At 35.7% G+C, this 16,808-nt stretch overlaps 1 protein-coding gene across 4 annotated transcripts in view; it reads right to left on the bottom strand.

Annotated features, from left to right (window-relative positions):
- Positions 1-14,013: 14,013 nt before the first annotated feature.
- Positions 14,014-16,808, bottom strand: part of LOC135690240 (uncharacterized) — a 32,975-nt gene continuing 30,180 nt past the window's right edge. For all 4 annotated transcript variants that reach the window (XM_065207780.2, XM_065207847.2, XM_065207998.2 and 1 more), the window contains exon 7: positions 14,014-15,803. In XM_065207780.2, coding sequence (XP_065063852.2) covers positions 15,693-15,803 — 111 coding nt within the window. In that variant the 3' untranslated portion in view covers positions 14,014-15,692. The remainder of the gene's footprint in view (positions 15,804-16,808) is intronic.

Below are 16,808 nucleotides of genomic sequence, written 5' to 3'. Positions count from 1 at the left end.
ACAAAAGATATCCAAGTTTAAGTTAAGAGAAAATCTATTGTATCCACAAATTTTACAAAAGAATATACAATAGAGGTTCTAACTTTTGACAAAAGAAAACGGGGGAGAGTTCAATACGATATTTCTTTTCGAACAAAAGAAAACGGGGGACATTTGAATAATGGATTTCGTAGAATACAAAGAAATAACGGGGGAAAATTCAAAAGAAAACTTGATTTTCAACAAAGGAAAACGGGGGCTAATTCAAAAGAAAATTTCGTTAAATACAAAGAAATAACGGGGGGAAATTCAAAAGAATATCATATTTAAAACAAAAGAAAACGGGGGGAATTTCAATAGAAAATTTCGTTAAATACAAAGAAATAACGGGGGGAAATTCAAAAGAATATCACATTTTAAACAAAGGAAAACGGGGGGAATTTCAATAGAAAATTTCGTTAAATACAAAGAAATAACGGGGAGAAATTCAATAGAATATCAATTTGATGCAAGGAGAAAACAAAGGGGGTAAATTCAATAGAATGTTCTGCTTTTAACAATGGAAATACATTAAGAACAATAGAATGGATGGGGTGAATTCAAATAGCATGCGACAAATCAACAATAGGATACCTCGGAGGGTAATCACGTTGGAAACAAAGGAAAGACGGGGGCTTTGTAACTGGGGTTCTGCTTCCAAAGAAGGAGGTAAAATGCGAGCGATAAAGAATGACGACAGCGAACTCGGGTCGGGTAGCAAAGACGCAGCAAACAAACTTAATTCTGACTTCAACATAATTAATCAAAGCGTTATCTGTTTATTTACAGAAAAAATTAAAATCATCAAAAACCGTGGAAGGGAGGTCTAAATATATACAGATAACGAAGCCGTTAACAGAACTACAAAAACAAAATGTTAACGATACCGTCCATAAATTTAAAAAATGTTCTTCATTTTGTTAAAGTTATGATGTGAATGTCCTCAACTTGGGGAAGCAACTTCTTGGTTTCAAATAAGTCCAACTTGCCCGGATGCTTCAAATGCGAGTGTATTGACGCGATCAAATGACTTTGCTTCTCGGTAGAATAAGCTAATAAAATAAGAAATAAACCTTATCACAACCAACTCGAATTTTATTTCAAATCACAGTGGCTTGTTAAGTTCAGTTTTTAATTATTGCTCATGATCGTTGATTTTGGGGGAAATGTTTACAGCCGCTTACATGGCTAGATATAACCTTCTTATTTAAAAGCTATCTATCTATCTGTCTATCGATGCTAAAATAAGGATTTAGGAATTCATCAATAAATAGGAAAATAACAGTACCGCGGTAATTTCGAAACAAGGACGATGGCAATATTTTTAAATCGCTCATGCTGACACTGAAGACACGTGGGGGCATGAAATCTGTAGCGAATTTTCTCAAAACAAGCCTGAATAGCGATCTTAACCCAAAAAAGACATATTATAGATAAATGCAAAACATAATATGTTTACAAACCTTTAAATGTTGCAATATCCCTTTGAAATGTATAAATTTTCGTTCAATTCTGCAGTTTGCAGGTAACATTCACATGTTTGTTCAGATCAGGCCATGACCTAAGGTGTGAAATGTTATTGTATTAAATTCAAAAGGAACTGCAAGCATTGAATTTGAGGAAAATGGAAAGCAGTGGGCTTTCGTTTGCTGGTCTGAGTAAAAGGGATCGCGGGCACGGCTGGAGGATAATGAGCACTTACTGATGTTTAGGAGTCCACGGGTTATGGGCGGACAAGAATTGAAACGGCTGTGGCCCTTGGACACTGTAGATAAGGACACTTTTCAGCGTTAGCAAGGGAGAGGAGACTCTTCTGAACAAAAGCTGCACTACACTTGAAGTAGGGATTTAAAAGTTTGGGTATACACATATGTTTTCTTAAAAACAAATTCAGTAAGAATATTGAGGCCCGAAATATCATTAAGTAAGAATAATAGCCAGGCTCGAATTTCCTCGACTTTTAAGTAAACTTAAAAAGGTTTGCGAAACACTATTCAAGCCTAATTTACTACAATCTTTTCGTGATGAAGAAAGACAGTGGCAAAGATTATAAATTTTTTAAAAAACGATTTAAGATTTGTTTTAGGCACAGAGTCATAAATTTTTAAAAACATCGAGGCTCAACAAAAATTAAAGTATTATTTTATAAAAGTGGTTACAGCTTTCTAAAGTTTTTACTCAAGGCAATAAAGATTGCAGTCATTCCTACATAACGTTAGGCGAAATATGAAAATTCCCTGTAGGTGGAATTTTAGCAAGATAGTTTGGGGACAAATTGTGACTACGCAAAGATACCAGGAGGTATAAGCAAAAGGAATCTCCATTGACAAGGTACGGAATTCCCTTCACAAAACCTACAAATTGTGGACAAAGGACGTTTGAAGCTTTGTTCTTTAAAAAGGTTATATATCTATCAACCCCTTTAGTTACTAAGAACCCCAGTATTATTGCACCCGTTCTCTTTGTAAAGGACAATGTCTTTTACTTTTCTTGTAAATAATATATTTCCAGTAATAATGTCAATTCTATCGATATTTCCATCTTCCTTATGAATCTGAAAAATAGAGGAAAAAATTCTCAAGCTTAAAATTTTCGAACACAGGCCTCTAAACACGCCACTGTAAAGTTATTTTGTAATTCAATATGAGATTGCGAGCCATTCTAATCTAGAGAATCTCAGGTTAATATGAATAAAAGAAGAAACCGAGGCGACAAAAGGCGTAATTATGGATGATAAAGGGGCGTCACAACTCATAACCCTTTAGCGGCTACAACCCTTGCCGAAATTGTTGGGACACTTGCGCAAAGCTGAAGCTTTTTTTGAATCCCCCCCCCTACCTCCCACTACAATGTTGTTCAATTGGGCTGTTTTGATCCTGCAGGGCGTTATTTTGCCCGTGACCGTGTGACCATTGGTCACAGGAAATCAGTTAGAATATTTTTCTCATAGGAAATTTTTCAACCATGGATGAATAATAGAAAAGTTTTATACACTTAACAAGAAATTAAGCAGGTTGGAAGGAATCTAAATGCTCAGAAGAAATCAACTCATTGCACTAAAAAAGATCAAAACTATGTTTCAAAAAGTAATACTGTGCTGAGGGAGCTCAAAGAGATCAGCTTTCGTTGCAAAAAGTAACAAATTATGTCATTACTGATATGTCTTTACGACCCCATACCGTTATTAGTGTTTGAGATATTTTTAAATGCAGGCTATAAAGAAAGAACCAACGTCCCGTATCACAGGTGTATTTTGGCAAAATATTCCTGCTTGTAACTCAATCACAACACTACAGATAAATCTCCTTTGTACAAAGTTATAGTTTTTGGTATGAGTCTTTCATAAAATCGCTTTATTTATCAAGACGCAGGAATTGCCATTTTAATACTCACTCATTTATTGCAATGTTCCATATTTCTTTGCTAACCCTTTGAAAGAGTTTTGACAATAGCATCCACTATAAGTGGGGCTGCTGAAAGGGGGGATGAGGGGCAAAATGCCCCAGGGGGCCTCGGGGTTGATTGCGCTATGTTAGGAATGGAATTAATCAATTGTAGCAAAAGTATGCTTAAGAACGTAAGGTGTTAAAATATTTGCAAGAAATGACTGCAAGAAATATTCTGAAATGCATTTTAAGCTAATCTAATCTAAGCTAATCTTGGTGACAAATATTTTCTGTTCCCTCCGCTCACTGGGGGCCTTGACCTTCGGTTTTGTCCTAGGAACTCCGAAACCTCTGTGCAGTTCTGATTATAAATATGGCAAAACATTTTTGATAAAATCTGAACTTTCATTTTTCACTAATGTGACTCCTTTTGTCTTCAACAACATAATCTTATCGCATTTTTGAGGTTTTTGAATCACAAAGTCCAAACTAATTTCACAGGAAATTTTTTCAAAAAGTTTACGGTCACAAGAAGTTTTGAAGAAAATAACACTCTGTGACCCTGAAGGTAAAAATTTCTTCACTGAAAGCTGTATAAAAGTATTGAGAAAATAAATTAACATTGTACGGGGGGAGGGGGTCGAAAGTTTTGAAGCGGCAGTGATATTTTGGTAAGGTAGTTTTAGACTTGCTTTGTTTATTTGCATGCTGCAATGGGAAGGCGTTCCAGTTATTTTTGGCAAGGATTGTAGCTTCAAAAATTGTGTTTAAAGGGTACCTCGACCTCAGCAAGATGTGTTGGCAACTCTAGCAGGTTTGAACAATGACTGAAGTGGTAAGCATGCATGTGGGCATCAGTCATAGGAAAGGTTGGTCACAGGAATTTTTGAAATCCCAACAGAAAGACTCAAAGCTACAACATGACAGCTCGATGAAAAATTGAGAATTTTGCTGTTAATTTTTGTCAAAGCACATACAAAAAAGTATGCATGGATTATTTCAATCTTATTGTCCTCACAATGAAAATATTGTCTTGATCATTTTAAAGTAGACTGTGTTGGAAGTTTTCATCGTAGCTGCGCTAACAGGACATAAAAATTGCATATTAAACTAGTTCACCACACTAAAGATCTGTGAATTCTGAAACAAAAATCTTTGAATTGATCTTTATATTCTTTACTTTGGATCAATGCAAATCCAAAAAACTAGCTATAAAAAGAGAAAAATGTAAAAAAGGAGCCACCCACGAAAACACAATAAGAGTGTTACTATTTTCACGACCACAAAATGACGTCAATGAGTATAGTAATCAAGCCAACTTTCAATACAGCAGACAGTATAAACGTAAGATTCTCAAAGATAGCACCCAGAATTACGTGGCACAACTCACGACGTTCTTGTCAGTAAACTTGAAAATTCATGACACCTACAGTACAAGGACTGTGGAGCATAATACAGATCGAGGAGGCTAAATAGGGAGGGGAGGGGAGTGGCTAAACATGCTAAAACCCAAGGCAATTGTTTGCATTGTTTTAAGTACATTTTGGAAATTATTTGGAGGGGGTGAGCCCCCCATCCCCCTCCGTTCCCGCGGTCTCTGCAGTAGAATCAGAGAAAATGTTTTTATAGGCATAGAAGGTAAAAACTAAAAAGCCAATATGTTAATCAAAGTATCAAATCCAAAATAGAAAAATGAGAAAAAAGGAGATAAGGAGTAGTCACTACCACCTGGTTACAGCCTCAAACTCAGATGGGGGGTGGTTGTGTGTGCCCTTGTATGTTTTAAGCAACTAGCTTGTAAGTGGGCAGAAAATGATAAAAAAGCAACTCATCAGCCAGAAACCCACGAGGGACATTTCGGGGCTTTAATTCGGTATGTCCATTTCTCGTAGGCGCCCCTCGCAATCCTGCGTCCAGGATCACGGTTGCAAAGGTCAGGAAATACAAATAAAAAATATATATATATATTATAACGGTCAACAAAAAGTAGCAATCGACACAGAGTGCTTACTAAAGTAGGACTGTAGAGTGTATGGAGGCATTTAAATTGAGTGGGTGAAGAGGATAAACATGGTACGGCGTGGCTTTGGGAAAAAGGGCAGGGTTAAATGGGAAGGGTTAAAAGTATCACCTGTGCATAACAAATTAAAGTTAGAGTTGGCGGGGTTGGGTGTGGCTATGGGAAGGGCGTGCCAAATGGGTTGGGTAGAGGAAGAAAGGGTACCTGATCTGGGAATGGGTTTGTATGTATAGATTGGATGGAGGACAGGGCTGTTGAATGTTTGGAATAAGGGGGGGGGGGGGGGGGGAATTGGGATGCCTTATCTGTTTCAGGGGCCCCATTTGAGGCCCCAATTAATTAGTGTAAACTTTGTATTTCAACATGTGTATGTTTCCTTGTATCATACGCCACAATATCGTTGTCCATAGAGAATGTGGCGAGATTATTGGTGGAAAAATGTTTGTTTTTGTTATAGTAACAGTTATATCAACGAGCTCTAGTAAAATCACACTTACGAATACACCTGATGGGTCTATCGGATGAGTTGTAATGGCAGTTATGTGACATATGTATGTCACCGAAAAAGCCGTTTGATTTGGACATGAAGTTTAATTGTTATATTTCCAATACGAGGGAATAGTTAATCAGTAAGTGTTGTCATACTGGCCTCATACCAAAGAAGAAATAGATAAGAAAACATTGGCGAGCCGTGAATTAAATTGCTAGCACTGCACCAGGGGATCATTTAAATGTGTAGTAATTATATCAGTTTAAAAGTGTTATTTTTATAGGTTAAGGTATTTCCAAGCAGTAGAACATTTAGTAGTTACTGTTGTAACAATGACCTTGTAAAAATGAAGAAAAAAGAATAGAAAATTTCCACAGGGCCGTAAATACAAACTGACCACTGGCTCCAGTAGGCCTGTTTTACGAATGGTAATTATTATGTGTGGCATTGAATAGCCTTTTTATTTGGAGGTAGGCAAATCTTTCAGATTATGCAAATTGTGAGGCAAATCGTTATGCCTGGACATGGAAAAACGTAATTGTTTTTGCTAAAAAGCTGGATTGCTAATTATTCAGAGGAAGAAGGCTGTTGTGTGGATGTGCAGCAATTGAAACAGAAGAAGGGAAGAGGCGAAAGGGGTACAAAAATAACAAACAATAAGGTTCTTATTAAAAAAACCCGAGTTTCATAATTGCAAAGAGGGAGTATTCATAAACCTAAAAAACGAGGCAACAAAGTAAATAATGACTGGATGACAAGATAAAACTTGAGGGCAGTGTGCCTGTACAAGAAACATGCTGTAAAGAGGGTGTAGGTTGCTCTAGACCACAATAGTATGGCAAAAGATCTAAATCAATGAACATGTAAGTTGCTTGATCAAAAACAGGCAATTACGATCTACATGAACACGTCGAGAGAATCCATAAGTGAATATGTTTTGATCATCGAGAATATGACCAAAGATAGAGTTCATGGAAGGTATGCTACATACAAAGGCATGGATATGACAAAGACTTAAACTGATAGCAATGACTAACTACTTAAAAAGATCATTTCTGGAAGTAAAAAAGCACTGGACTATTTAGATGAGCTGAAGTCAAACCAGGAGTCAGGTAAGGGATGTACAATCCAACGATCTTTTCTTGAAAATGGCTTTGAAAAAAGCAAACATTTAGTAAACTAAAGCTTTTTATCTGACACTCTTCAGAGTTTAAAACCTCAGAACATAGACCGAAAACTCTACGCTAGGAAATATACATACCCAGTTGTAGATCGAAATAGGCCGGGATCTTTTCTTGGTACACTTTAAAAAGACAATGGGGGAAACATAATCACAATGCTAATAGGGAAACAATCTTAATTAACAACATGAAATATACATATAAAGACTACATCACGCAAAGTCTATGGTTCGCATTTACTGTTGCTATAGTTCTCTGGAAATTCGGACCATTGAGCGATACTCCTTAGGAGCTACTTTGTGATTAAACCATTCTTTTAGTGCCATTAGTCCCAGTAGAATGTTGACCTTAGGGCTCGACCATCATATCCTATGCTTTGCAATTTCATCTTGTAAGGCTCTCGAGCTAGGTTATTTTTATAGTGCAAATCAAGAAAGTCTTGTCATATCAAGGTGTCGAGCAGAGGGACACAAGACATGCTTTCAGCAGGCCAAGAAGAATTATGAAAATAAAATAGACACTAAACTGACAAACTTGCAAAGCAAATATTTTATCATTGAATATTATTGCATGTGATTATCTTCATTATATTGTTCAGATTATTTCTTATTATTGTTTTTTATAGCAAATTAACATTCTTAGCTATATATCTTCCTTTATTTATTGTACAGTGGAGTCCCGTTAATACGGCCACCAATGGGCCGTAATAACGGGTGGCCGTATTAATGAGGAAAGGTCACATTTTGGAGTTTAAGGGGTAGAAATTAATTATAACCTCCTAAGAAACAGTTCTCTTTAATAGAATTCTGGAAATGTAGATATGCTAAATGTAAAATATGTTAAATGACTAGTCCAAAAACAAAACGGACACGGAAGTTCTGGGTTCTTGGGCCTTAATCGCCAAATCATGTTCATCAAATCATGCAAAAAATTTGTGAATTTCGACTGGTTAGTTGTGCGTTCCAGCCAATCACAGGGCAATCACACCTGAAAGGGCGTCTAATGTGTCATTGTTTACTTTTGACTCGAGGAAACATAATACATCTTCAAGGCAAGATATTGCTTCACGATACAAATGGCCGTATTAACGGGGTGGAATTATAAAGAATCTAGCTGTTTGGGATCGCAAAATATGGCCGCTGGCCATATTAACCGGAGGCCGCATTAACGGGGTTTTTTATGAGAGTATGTATGGTCATTTTTCCGGGCCAAACAAATGTGGCCGTAATAACGAGGTGGCCGTATTAATGAATGGCCGTATCAATGAATGGCCGTAGGGCAGGGTTCCACTGTACCTAACTTTACTGAAAAAACTTCATTATTGTCAAGATCCATTGTATTATATATTCGGTGTTTTCTGGTGTTGGGATGTTTGGTACAAACACATGCTGCCCCTATCCCTTGCAGCTGAGAGCTTTGGACTTTCGTGATTAAAAAAATGCTGAGATCATACAAGGTTTCTTACAGGGTTTTGTTCAATCACCAGATATTTTTTCGTTGTCCAGAGAAGTGATAATGATAAAAGTTAGCATACATGGGTGGTATAATGGAAAATAGAGATTATTTAAAAAAATATCAAAGCAAAGTTGAATGTGCTGACAATGGGATGCTCGTTGGAGTTTTGGAGAAAGTAGTTTTCTTTGAGATTGTGGAGAAAATCTAACCATAATAAAAGGCTAGGTTTGCTATTGAGATGTAACAAAAACACAAACAAACAGTTTAACGAGGAAGAAAAATCTTCAGTGTGGAAATTAGTAGTAAACGGCAGTCAAGAGAGTAGAGAATTTCAGTTATTTAATGGAGAATTCATACCATAGCTGATTGGAGTAATGATACAAAGAAAAGAAAGTTTACCAAAAACTGGCTAGTGGATATTCTAGCAAAATAATTGGTCAGCACAGGAAAGTTTGAAGGTGAAAATGACCCATAGGGTAGAAAAACAGTAAATATGCAAAGAGGAGTGGGAAAAATTGTGTTGATAGACGCAGTACAGGTCAGTCTAATATAAAAATTTTTCCTCTCTCCAAAGGCGACTTTCTTGTCTTGGAACATTTTTACTTCATGATTAGCAAATTCTAATTGCTTGTTGAAATCTGAAACTCGATCAAGCTCAAATGGGCATACAGCTCTATTAAGCCCCCTCTCTCTTTTAAGCCCCCCTTTAACAAGCCAAAATTTAAAATAAGCCTTCCTCTCTATTAAGCGCCCTCTCTATTAAACCCCCCCTTTCTATTAAGCCCCCTTCTTTAGCCCTTGATTTTGAACAAAGAAAACATGCGTGTTGAGTAAGGTATCTTGGTAGGTGTCATGATGACAAGATCATATGCATTAGATATGGCCCATGTAATGATTTCCTTGTGCACCTTAGAATTCAAGAGAATACTGATGTTGATTCTTTAATAGAAATCCCAGAGCGTAGTGGCCTTTTTATATATTTTTGAATAATTAATAAGCCCCCCTCTCTAATAAGCCCCCTCTGTGTTAGGCCACCCCTCTAGGACTTAAAAAATTTATAAGCCTCCCAGGGATTAATAGAGCTTTAACAGTACCCTTGATTTTGAAACATTAAAAACTTTTACCCCTCTATATTCGATAACATCAAAAAATGCAAACAATAACAGACACTGTATATTTGAACCATAAAAGTTGTAGAACCAAAACTTTGAGATAGGATTTTTTGATGAAGGATTTAGTTAGCAGAGAAAGTATCTCAAGTGAGGAAAAACCTTACCACAATCAGTCTTGTATCTTTTTTCAGTCACTCATCCTTGATCGTCTGTATGTAATTAAAGATTCCATGTAGAATTATGCGGTTCCTGGAACAAGACAAAAATCAAATTGATACAAAAACTATGAACTGAAAAGCTTTTTAGGAACTTTTGAAATAAATCTATACGAAAAGATAAAAAATACAAGAGTGATATGCATAAGTTGCTTATATTATCTGACAATTATCTTATAAGAGGTTGACAATATAAATCAGAAACAAAATTGAGCTTTATTTTAAAGTTTGCAAGACAATGATGGATCGATGTTCACTCATAAGGCAAATAGACTCATCAGGGATTATTGATAGGAGGCAGGCACATAGACATTAGTGGAAATGTGGCAGGATTAGAGAACATAGAGGCCAGAAAGAGTGGGAGGGAAGGATTAAAATTTGGCATCTTTGAATACGGCTGTCCTTCTGATGTGAAACAGGAACCAGTTTCAAAAAGTGTGAATTGAGTCAATGTACAATAAACAACAGTTATAAGTGAGAAGAGAGCACACTAGCTTGTTTGGGTTAGAATTAAGAACAGGAGGTGAATGTACAAAGTACATAAATCCATTGTAAAGTTAAAAAGAAGCAGAAAGACGAAGGATAAGCTTTGTAATTACAAAATTATCATTTAAGATAATATTAAAGTGAAAAAATGACCAGACTCAAAGATTGCTAATAAAATGGAAGCCCTCGCAATTAAAACAGTAGCAGACAACAAGGAAGAAACCAAGTTGAAAATAAGGATAAAAGGTTGGTCTATTTGAGCACTAATGTTGCTCTAAGCTTCAAATACCTATGTCTAGACAAGAGATCACTTAAGGGAGAAGATCAGAAGGAAGATTAAACAGAATTGGTGAACCATATGACTTCTTTTTATCTTTTAATGATTCTTAGAGTTTTCATTATCAGCCTTTCATATCAATGTCACTACACCTGGTGTACATTGCCCTGGCAATCATGAAAGCGTTTCCTTACTCCATATCATACAATCTGATAGGAAAGTTTCATGCTTTTCTGATAGATTTCAATAATAAGAAATAGCTGCATGTACAGATTGATGTTCAAGGACAAAGTTGTGTATTGTGGTGTGAATCAAGGCTGCAGTGGTATGACTTGAACAAGAAGAATATCTGAGAGTATCTCAAAAACAATAGAAAAAAGTTACCATGTGGCACTTACTCTAACTGGGTCCATTACAGTACTAATGGGAAGAAGTCAGACACCAATACTACAGTGACAACCCATAATGATGATCAAAGTGGGACTAAAGTTGAGTTAATTGAATTGTTTAATGGAAGGGGACTTGGAAAATGAATGATCTTCTCTGAAAAAGAGGCGAAGAAAAAGGTTTTCTTCATGAAAAATATCTTATAATGTTTCCAACAGTTTGGGCTCCTAGACTTACCTGGCACACATGGCATTGCTCCATACTGGCTGTTCATCATCTAGTTGAAACAGTGCATTGTCCATCCTCCTCAAGTAATTAATTATCATCTCATCAATCTCAATTCATACTCCAATTTTCTAGAACTAGTATGATATAGCAACATCACGCAACATCATTTTGGATAGGATAAACCTTAGAATACTAAATACAAACAAATCTAAAGACAGAAAGTTTCATCCAGACATTATAAACATTCTTCTTTGCAGTTTGGAAATTTCAACAAAATTTTTAAGGGGCTTAGAAGATTCCATTTCTTGTATTATTTTTAATGAAAACCAGTTGTTTTCAAATACATCAAGGTTTTGACTTTGATGGTGTTATTGTTCTTGTTATTGTTCTTGTTATTATTGTTCATATGTTATTGTTCTTGGAAATTTATGTCACAGTTGCAACCTAACAAGGTTTAACGTCTTACTCTGATGAAGCCCTGTATGCCGGGGAGAAATCTTAGAGTACATATATTCTTTAAATTTAATTTATTTTGAAAATTTTATCTCCTGACATTGGATTCTTCTTGTCGTCGTATTGCTTTGTTCCTGTATATCTTTAATGTCTTGCTTGAAAATAAATGGTATTTGCGAAGAATTATTACTTGTCACAAATGATTGGACAAAAACCAGCTAGCAGACGCCATTAGGCCTAACCAATAGTCAGCCTGTCCTGGCCTATCATTCTTTGAATTTTAGTCAGCCTTGATAACTCATTGTTCTTGTAAATAACATGTGTTGTAGACTTGCTGCAACCAAACTTTCTTTCTGTTTCATCAAACAAATGAAATGCTAGACTCAAATTCTTTATTGTTTCTCATTCTCTTTCTGGTTGTTTTTGCGTTTTGAGCATTGAAACTAAAACATTGGTATTTTTCATTTCTCCTTGACAATTTGTTACCTTTCTGTCATAGAAAGGTAAGAAATAAATTGAATTTGATAGGATTTGCATTTTTGCTGAGGCAATTTCTAGAAACCCGTCAAAACAACAGGATTTGTTCAATCAATGTCAGAATACTAGTTTTAGGGATGCCATTTTGTTATTCATCGTCCTAATACTTTTGTCACACAAGTGTACAATATATTTATTCATAGTATTCATTGACATTTTGATATATATATTATAACTATAGTATATTATATGTATTCATTGATATTTTGGTTCACTAGAGGCCCAAGAAGCGAGCACAACAAGTCCAGCGTCGCTGCAAGCATTTGCAAGTTCTCCAGCCTGGAACTGTGGAGTACAATTTTTATCTTATTCTTTTCATGTTAACTATGAATGTACGTGGCTTCCAGAGTGCAAATCATTTTTTTGTGTGTGGGGAATTATTTTTTGTCACTTACGCTTGCGTGGGAACAAATCATGTTGCAAAATGACAGGTTGCAAGCTGTGGGATTTCATTTTTAAATAGCATTTTTAAGGCACAAAAGTCCATGTTCGAACTGCGCGATTTAATCTAAATTTGCAAAAATGCATGGACAGGATTTGAGCAAAAAATTATTGCGTTCCCCGCGCATACCTAAACTTTGAAGTCTGGCGAGGCTTCATGTTTAGTATGCCAACTAACAAAATTTTATGTATGCCAAAAAAATGTTTATAATTTGTTTACACGCCGAACAAAAAAAAACGTTCCACTACTTAGCGTGTGACATTCGAATAGACATTCAAATAGACATTAGCATAGACATTCAGACTTCGATTCCTTCTTACAAAAAAACTAAAAGATATTGAAAAGATTTTTTAGTGGGGAACTTGGCTGAATTCTCTGTTGATTCGTGTATCTTGTTCATAACATGGAATGGAAATGTTCATACATGGAATGCACCCTGGTATAAATATATAAGAACCTTTCTAAGCTTCAGCTTCTTGGGGGATCTTGTTTTATGGGGTTTAGAAGATTAAATTTCAGCCTCAAGGTTTTTACAAAAACAGGTTCTTCTATGCAGGTTAAAAATAGGACAAAAAACATTAATTAACTAATAAAATGTTAATTGGATCAGCAAAAGTTATCAAAGTACGCAAACTGAACTCACTTTTCCACCTAATCTTTCAGCTTCAAACTGCTCTTCTATGTCAGTGGGTTAACTTTGCCGCCATTTTGACTGTACAAATATTCCAATCGAGGCAACTTTGGGAAGGAGGTCATCACTCATCAGCTAAGATCGGAAAATTTTGTTCGATATTGTTGCAAAATAATTTGATATCAGCAGTTCCATAACATTTAAAAACCGATAGGGTTTTGTAAATAAAAATGTAAATATGCAAACCTGCTGGTACTCAAAGGCACAAATCTTATATCAATTTGGACAAAACTTTAAAATTCTCTTGGATTTTGAGGGACTAACTCACCCAAAGTCAGATGGCAGCATCATTTCGAAACGATTCTAAAATTCTCACAATTATCAGCCACTGATGACAAGTTTGCAAATTTTTTCACGATTTCCCATCAGAGTTTTTACCAGTAACTTGCCAACTTCATTTCACAATAGAATGGCTAGTAGACAAAGAAATGAATCCTGGTAAAAAATTCCAGAATAGATCGCAGATTTCTGGATACTTTGATTTATTCTTGTATTTTTCCTTATTACCAGGCAAACAGCAAAAGAATGAGAATCATGTGAGCCTTGCTATAATTGCGATTATAGGTAGACAAGACATTTCATATTTATCAATCAGCTGGAACAAAACAGGTCAATAGCTTCAGAAATACAGATAATTGCACAAATAAGGCATTTTTTAAGCCGACAAGAATAAAATGGTCATTCATAACGATCTATGGCCGCATAAATACACGAGATTTTAAAATTCAAATAAGGTCTAAAAAATACATGTTATACTCTCAATTGAGTAACAGCTATTATTAAGCTAAATAAAATCATAGCTAAAGTCCTACTGAATTCTAGGGAATGGCATTACAGGGTGAGCAAAACTTTCGAGTTATGGTTTGAAGATTCTTTCGCATTATTTCTTTAATAGAAAAACGTAGCTTTCCGAAGTAATAGGCACAGGACATCCCTAAATAAACCAGCCTCTTTCACAATAGCAAATCGAAGGGACAGATACGTCATATAAGATGGGGAGAATGATGGCACATAGCACGCTTGGTTGCAAGGCGAATTCTTTTGGGGAAGCTAAAAGGGGTGATTGGAATGGGTAATAAGAAGGGATGTGTTGCTATGTGTACAAGGGGTCTCACGAGACGTTTATAAAAACAATGGCAAAATTAAAAAAGGGCTACTTTTTGGTCTTAACAAGGGGAATACATTTAAACTGAGCCCCCAGCTCTTCCCCTCTTTTACTGAGATAATTTCAACTGGTTAGGGAGATAACAGCGATACAATTCTGATTGGAATGAAGAAAATTTATTGCATTTAAAAACACTAACATTTGTATATATTGATCAACTTTTGAGCAAGGTCAAAAATAACTAAAGCGACATATGTTAATTTAACTGTAATATGATTATGTTCCTAGGTTCTTTCGAAAAAAAAATAAAAGGAGAAGGCAATATATGGCAATACTATTAGTAAAGCGATTGTAAAGCTGGTGAATTTAACGCCTTCTTATTTGCAAAAAATATACCCTCAGATGTAATACCCTCAGAATATGTAAAGGAAAAAGAATATTTCATTGATGTAATTAAATCTTAACTTTATTCTAAAAACTGTAAAATAATTTTCAAAAGCAAATTATTTCTCTTTTTTCAATATTTTATATCAGATTATACCAACAAGTGTATGATGCAACATGTCATACAATTTGCAGTCATACAATTTTCGCTTTATGTATATTTGTATGCGAATAACATACATGTGGCAGACCTATAAGGTAGTAGTAACATGTATCAAAGCCATATTCCATTATTGCTACATATATATCACTGAGCCAATAGCCATTATAGCTTCGTTTAAGCGTTATTATGTGATATGCAATCTATACACAGTAAATTCATTTCAAGTAAACATAATCACATCAAACTGGAAAAACATAATTGTCTGTGTCACATGACCAGTGGAAATCACAGAAACCAAACGATAACATGACTAGACTTACTCCACGAGCCTCTGTTTCGCTACTGCCTCACAACAGCAATCATTGCACAACAGAGGTAGTAGCGAAAAAGAGGCTCGAGGAGTAAGTCCATGACATTACCGTAAGGGCTGCTTCAAGTGATACAAAACAGGTCACGTGATACAAACCGGTCATCTGACATAAACTGATCACATGACATACGATATTCGATTGGAAACATTAACTCCAAATTTACTCTAGATCTACTGCATTAAATAAAGAATTGAAATTGTCAAATTTATAACATTAAATCAATTGAAGCGATTAAAATGAAAGATTTAAGAGCTAAAAAATTAACCGCAAACCTGTACAGTAAATGTCACTTTATGAATTAGGAGAGCTCCGTGTTGAGCTCAGTGCAATTCTTGAATTAATACTTTTTTCCAAATGCTCACTAATATCAGGATCTGACATTGAAATCGCGTGCATGAGCGACTGCAAGATCAAAAAATGCGACAATTAGAATAAAGAATGGTTTCCATACATTTGTGCATTCAAATCAAGCAGTCCACGAAATATCCCTCCCATCACATAATCGAGTGTCGTTTGGTTTTTTAAGCAAATCTTATCAAAAAAAGCCTGGTGTGATAGCTCGGTGATGGCACACTGTCCTCAAAGTACAACTTCGAATCTCGGCATAGATGGGTAATTTGATGCCGGAGTAACAAGAAGGGTACCTAGCTCTTGTCTACCCAGGAGTCAGTAGGTACCTAGCCGAAGCTAGGAAGGCAAAAAGAGCTGAACAGCTTGTAATACCCCATCCCCTTGGCATACAAGCCCTTGCAAGGCGGTGCTACTTTTTTAGCTATTTCTCCAGGCAGGTCAAATCAAGCAATAAATAAATATTATAGTTTTTTCTCTTTGATGTCTAAGGGAAGCTTGCAGCCAAATATAGTATTTGTCACTCTTTGTTACTGAGCCCTCAAATCTTTACTCGCAATAATTTGGCTTCAAGGTTCCCCTAACTTGTAGCTTGAATGTTATTTTATTCGTTTTGTGTAATGGCCTCGGGGAAGACATAGCTTACTGATCTCCGGGGTTTCGTTCTAGTAGTATTGTATAGTAATTTTGTAAGTAGAGTGTTTCGCAATCTGTAAATTGTAACTTTTTAGAGAAATAAAAAAAAATAAAAAAAATCAAGCAAAAAGAGAACTAGATCATTTGACATGGCATTCTGATTACGGTAACCGACAAAAATTTGCGCTTTACAACATACAATAAATATTGCAAAGGAGATGTATAACAAGGCTTTTAGAACTCCTTCAGAATATCCTAAACGACAAAATTTTCCAACAAATGTAAACAGTAAGTAAGAAAAGGAATCGTTTTGGAAGCATATAGTCCTATAGCGGTTGACTGACTTTGGAGATTGGACTTTGGAGGATGGGTACGCAATTTACAAAGAAGCGGTTATCTTGTCAACATGTTTTACTCTGTTTT

Source organism: Rhopilema esculentum, chromosome 17 (assembly GCF_057945365.1).
Source record: "Rhopilema esculentum isolate cy_ngs chromosome 17, ASM5794536v1, whole genome shotgun sequence".
NCBI classification, from domain to species: domain Eukaryota; kingdom Metazoa; phylum Cnidaria; class Scyphozoa; order Rhizostomeae; family Rhizostomatidae; genus Rhopilema; species Rhopilema esculentum.
Note: the sequence above shows the minus strand (reverse complement) of the source record. Positions and strands in the feature narration are given on the sequence as shown.